General features: G+C 50.2%; 1 protein-coding gene across 1 annotated transcript; it reads left to right on the plus strand.

The window, feature by feature from the left end:
* Positions 1 to 2,509: 2,509 nt before the first annotated feature.
* On the plus strand, positions 2,510 to 3,319 carry LOC308100052 (uncharacterized protein; the record flags this gene model as incomplete). The annotated part of the gene is made up of 1 exon (XM_080448952.1): positions 2,510 to 3,319. One exon carries the CDS (start codon positions 2,510 to 2,512, stop codon positions 3,317 to 3,319), a length of 810 nt encoding a protein of 269 aa, XP_080305078.1.
* Positions 3,320 to 4,882: the final 1,563 nt, after the last annotated feature.

Here is a 4,882-nt window from a genome sequence, read left to right on the forward strand (position 1 = left end):
TTAATACTAGTGAATTAATTATTATTATACATTTTTAGCACTGAGGGTTTTAAAGCATAATTTGGCGTTGCAGAGATTAACTCATTCAGTGCCACTTACATCTTTGACGTGGGTTTTCCCAAAGGCCTAGAGTGCCTCCGCCGTCTTTGACGTGTTTGTGTTTTCAGTGTTTTCCACTAGATGGCGCTGTTCGCTAACACATGAGTGACCATTTCATGCTCAGACACACAGGTTAGCGTATTTGGGGAAACAGCTGTATCTTGCTTTCCCTTTCCCCCCCCCCCTGCATTTTTGACGAGACATGGTATATTCAACGGCCTATACCAAGCATACGGGGGTCGCGATGACATTGTTTTTTGCGGAAGCACAGAGAAACCCTCCGTGTTTAGCTACGATCGGGGGCTCGATCATACTGGAGATAAATATTCTGTGACTAGTTGAAAAGGGAAGGAAAACGCAGATTTCCGCTGGCACTGGCGTAGCGAACAATGTTTTATTTCTGCCACTCAATGAGTTAAGAATGGCATCAAATGGGGGGGGGTTAGGGGTCAGCGTTGATCAAAAGGGATGTTCAGGACAGCAGGGCTTCACCTTTGCCCAGGCGTCGATGCAGCTCTTATGGTAGACACAGAGGCAAGACAACCGAGCAATGGTCTCTCCCTGCACCATATCATCCAAACAGACACAGCACTCGTCCCCGATGTCTTTACCGAGCACATCCGTGTTGAACACAAGGGTCACTTCGTCCCGAAGGCGACAGAGCAGCTCCTCCAGCTGCCGCTCCTCCTGTCTCGCCCGTGCCTCGGCCCTCAGCACGTCCGACACCAAGTCCTGGACCGTTTTGTAGTTCTGTCCGCCGGCCATCATCTTAGTCTGGACCATCTCCTCGACGAGGCTGCGCTCAAAGCCCATCTCCAAGGCCGACTTGATCACTGGGTTGTTCATCACGACCGCACGATCCACAAACTGCCAACTCTCTTCAATCGTAGGAAGCTCTTCCCCCTGCGAGGCTGGATTGGACACGTTATGGAGATCTGTCACTGCTACTCCCTGCAAGGCTGCTGCTGCTTCCCCTCCGGCCCCTCCACCCGGGGACACGTCTGCCCTGGCGCCTCGGAGGAAGCGGCATTTGGGATAATACCTCCGGTGCTCCGACGCGACTCTGTTGCCGGGCTCCCAGTTACTCAGCTCTCCCCCGCAGGTGAAGCAGGCCACCCTGTGCCCCTCTCCCAGGTAGTAGAAGCCGGCCTTGGCCAGCTCGGCGGGGGCGACGACAGAGAGAGTCCACGAGTCGAAGGAGTCCAGGCGGTCCTGCTCTCCGCACATGCTGGGGTTGTACTGCAGGTCGGGCGTAGGCCTATGGCAACACAGGCACATCAGAAGTATGTTCTTCATCGGTTTCATTTTCGTTTTTGATTTCCGCTTTATGTTCGTCTTCCTCCCTTCCTTTCTATCTAGAACTAGATCTCTATATTTACGTCCTTTAGAGGCCCAGCCCAAGTACGACGCTTTTCCATGTCAGCGGTGATGGAACAGTAACTTATATATTATATGCTGACCACAGCTCTGGTCTGTCATCACACGCACAACACAAACTGTTGCCATGCACACCTAACAACGCCAATTTGCGCAGGTGCCATTGCAAATTTCAACGTCATTTTCCAGTCGAAACTGTTCTAATGCTAACAGCAAGCTACGCTGTTGTGTTGTTGAGTACAAGAAGCCGATAAGACAGTGATTTTCAACCTTTTGAACCACTTATTTCCGTCCTACTACGACCAGAGGGTCTGAGTTACAACTGCACTTGGTCCGCCTTTTTCCATCTGCACCAAATCTCCTACATAAATAGCCGAGCTCATAACTCGTCGCAACACGCCACATTTTGAGCTTGCATATAGGCTATTTTTGGTGAATGTTTACCCCCGAAATAGGCATGCTGGGGTTTAAGTGGTTAATTTCAAGGACCCCCAGGTTGATATGCATTTAGAACCTAACAGTCAGCACAGAAAGGCTGGCAGTGACGTGCCATTAACAGTGTTAGCTTGCCGTTAGCATTCGAACTGTTTGGCTGGAAAGCGGCATCAAAATCCACATGGACAATCTGCATGGGCGCCTGTGCAACTCAGTGTTGATAGGCATGCATGGCAAAGGTTTGTGTTGTGAATGACGTCAGACCAGAGCCTATAAATGGTGTCATCCGAAGACATGCGTTATCCTCGAGAGGCAGATAAAGCAAGAGAAAAGATCCACAGTGAGAGGGAAAGAGCTAGAGGGAACGAGGGGGAAGAACAAATTGAATCAGGAACACGATCGTTTCCCCTAACACCCAATACAACCCACTTGTCTTTATTACACAGAGACAAACAGCAGCCAGTTTTGTAATTGGCAGAACACTAGTTAGTGACTAACGTAGTCCCGTTATTCTTCTGTGTTGGCTTTGAGGAAGCAGGTCATCTAGCCAGCTGAATTAGTTATAGCCTACTATTTGGTAAACAGCTCCCACCAAAAGATGGGGGCAAGAGCAAGTCGCTTTCAAGAAAACCCAGTCATCCAGTCTTTCGGAAAAGATGTCCCTATACAACATTCGTATCGGCAGACGCGCTGTTCCAGGCCCACTGCCGCCAGCCTTATGGTTGATTTGTCTGAGGGTTTTGAGGAAACCCTCCTCGGCCGACCTGAGCAGGCCAGCGGCTCTGTCGCGGGACAACCGGCGGCGAGTGCCGACGTAACCCCCTCCGCCGACCATCTCAGCCTCTCCTCCGGCATCGGCCAAGCATCGCCAGCGAGCGACAACGGCGAGGACAAGCCTGACGAGGACCTAAACGTAAGCCCAGACCCAGAGGCTCCTCAGCTCAACGTAGAACACCAAGCAAGACAAGGTACACCGGGCCGCGGTGCGCCGCCGCCCCACCGCACCTTCCTGGAGCGACTGCTCATCTGGGCGCGGGCCGCCGGCGGGTCGCTGGTGCCGGCCGGCGGTCTGCGGGGCGCGCCACACCAGCGGTCCACGGCGTCCCAGCCGTGGATCGGCCTGTACCACATCAACAACCACCACGTCACCAACCGCTGCCCCTTCTGCGCCAAGCCCTTCCCGGGGGACCGGATCGAGGACCACCTGTTGAGCTGCATCACGTCTCCGCCTCTGCCGTACAACATGGACGTGCTCGGCAAAGACGTGGGCGAGTGCTGCATCTGTCTGGACGACCTGGTGCAGGGGGAGACCATCGCCCGGCTGTCTTGCCTCTGCGTCTACCATAAGAGCTGCATCGACGCCTGGGCGAAAGTGAAGCCCTGCTGTCCTGAGCATCCCTTTGATTGACACACAGCCAGTGTTGCCAGGTCTGCTTATTATAATTTCCCCCCAAGATTGTATTTGAAAATAGCAGATCTACATGCTCACAACGCGTCGCATCGTGACGCGTTGTGAGCTTGTAGATCTGCTATTTTCAAATAGCTTATGGCTATGTTTAGTACTCATGTGGCCCATAGTCGCTTCTTTTGGGCTTGTTTTCCTAGACCTGATGCTTGTTTCTCTCACAGAATCTGGCAACACTGCACACGGCACTGGTTCTCAATCCTTCTTTAATTTCAACGACCTCCGGTTTGACGTTCGTTAAGCCCTCCATATTTGATACACTTTTTTTATCTCTGGGACCCCCTAATCTACACTGTAAGATCCTCGAGTGCTTATTTAACTCTGAGCGTGTACAAATGGAACCAAATGGGCCTGTATTTTTGGTTCCATTTGTTACAGACCCGTAAGGCTCCATTCGGACCCCTTGGTGGTCCCCGGTTGAGAACGTTGAGAACTGGTGATGTACAGGACACATGTATTCAACACATTCCCCCCCCCCCCCCCACACACACACACACACACACACACTCAGGAGACATCCTAAAACTGCAGGAGAACAAGGATATTTGTTTGAGCCTTTCCCTCTAGAACACTCCCATTTGTATTTGGTCAGAGAAAGACAGAGAGAGTGAGAACGAGAAAGAGAGAGAGAGAGAGAGAGAGAGAGATATTGTGTGGCCCTAACACAAGGATGATTCATCCAGCATGCTGCCGTTTTTTTTAACGTCATATATCTGATCTTTTATCAGACTAATCTGTTTCATGATGATTCATATTTAGTCTTAGTCTTTCAAATGATTCGTCTCCGAGAGACAATAAGGTGGCTGGCACACACTGGTAGCCAAAGTGCCAATATTTATGATGACCATTGCTCTGCGTCCAGAATAAAATATTGGGCCGGCAATAGGCATCACTACTAAGACGTCGGTGTGCATAGATTCAGGGCCATATTCTGCGTGTCTTAAGTACCAGGTCTTATGACTTAACTTAAAGAGGTGGTGCCATGGTTTTGCACTTTTTCTGTTTTTCATGTGTCTATGAGGTTGATAGAACTTCATTAAGCCCCCTGGTGGTGTTTTTATGGTGTTTTATGTCTTTGACTATTTTGAGTTTCTTCCTGGAGGCTGAAACTTTGAGGGTCAAACATGCCAATAGAAAAACAGCACTTTAATGACACAGTAAAAAGATACCCTCCCCCTCATTATCATAACACAACAGGTGTGGGCCTGAGGAGGAGGAGGGACTAGGACAGGTGGGTGGTGCTAAGGTGGTGGAGGAGGTGCTAAGGTGAGAACCAGGTATACTTAATGAACTGGAGGCGTGTCCACATAAAAACATAATTTTAACACTTTCTATATACTTTTTTGAATAAAATCTTCCTCCTAGTATAACCATAATACCTGATGATTATGTTTTAGGGGGGGGGGGGGAATCACTGAAAATCACGGCACCCCGTCTTTAAGACCTGGAGGAGTGGCCAATGCTGTTTAGCTATTTTGAGTGGCTAAACATCATTGGCCACGCGTC

Source organism: Gymnoscopelus braueri (genome assembly GCF_963280865.1).
Source record: "Gymnoscopelus braueri genome assembly, chromosome: 14".
Taxonomy (NCBI): domain Eukaryota; kingdom Metazoa; phylum Chordata; class Actinopteri; order Myctophiformes; family Myctophidae; genus Gymnoscopelus; species Gymnoscopelus braueri.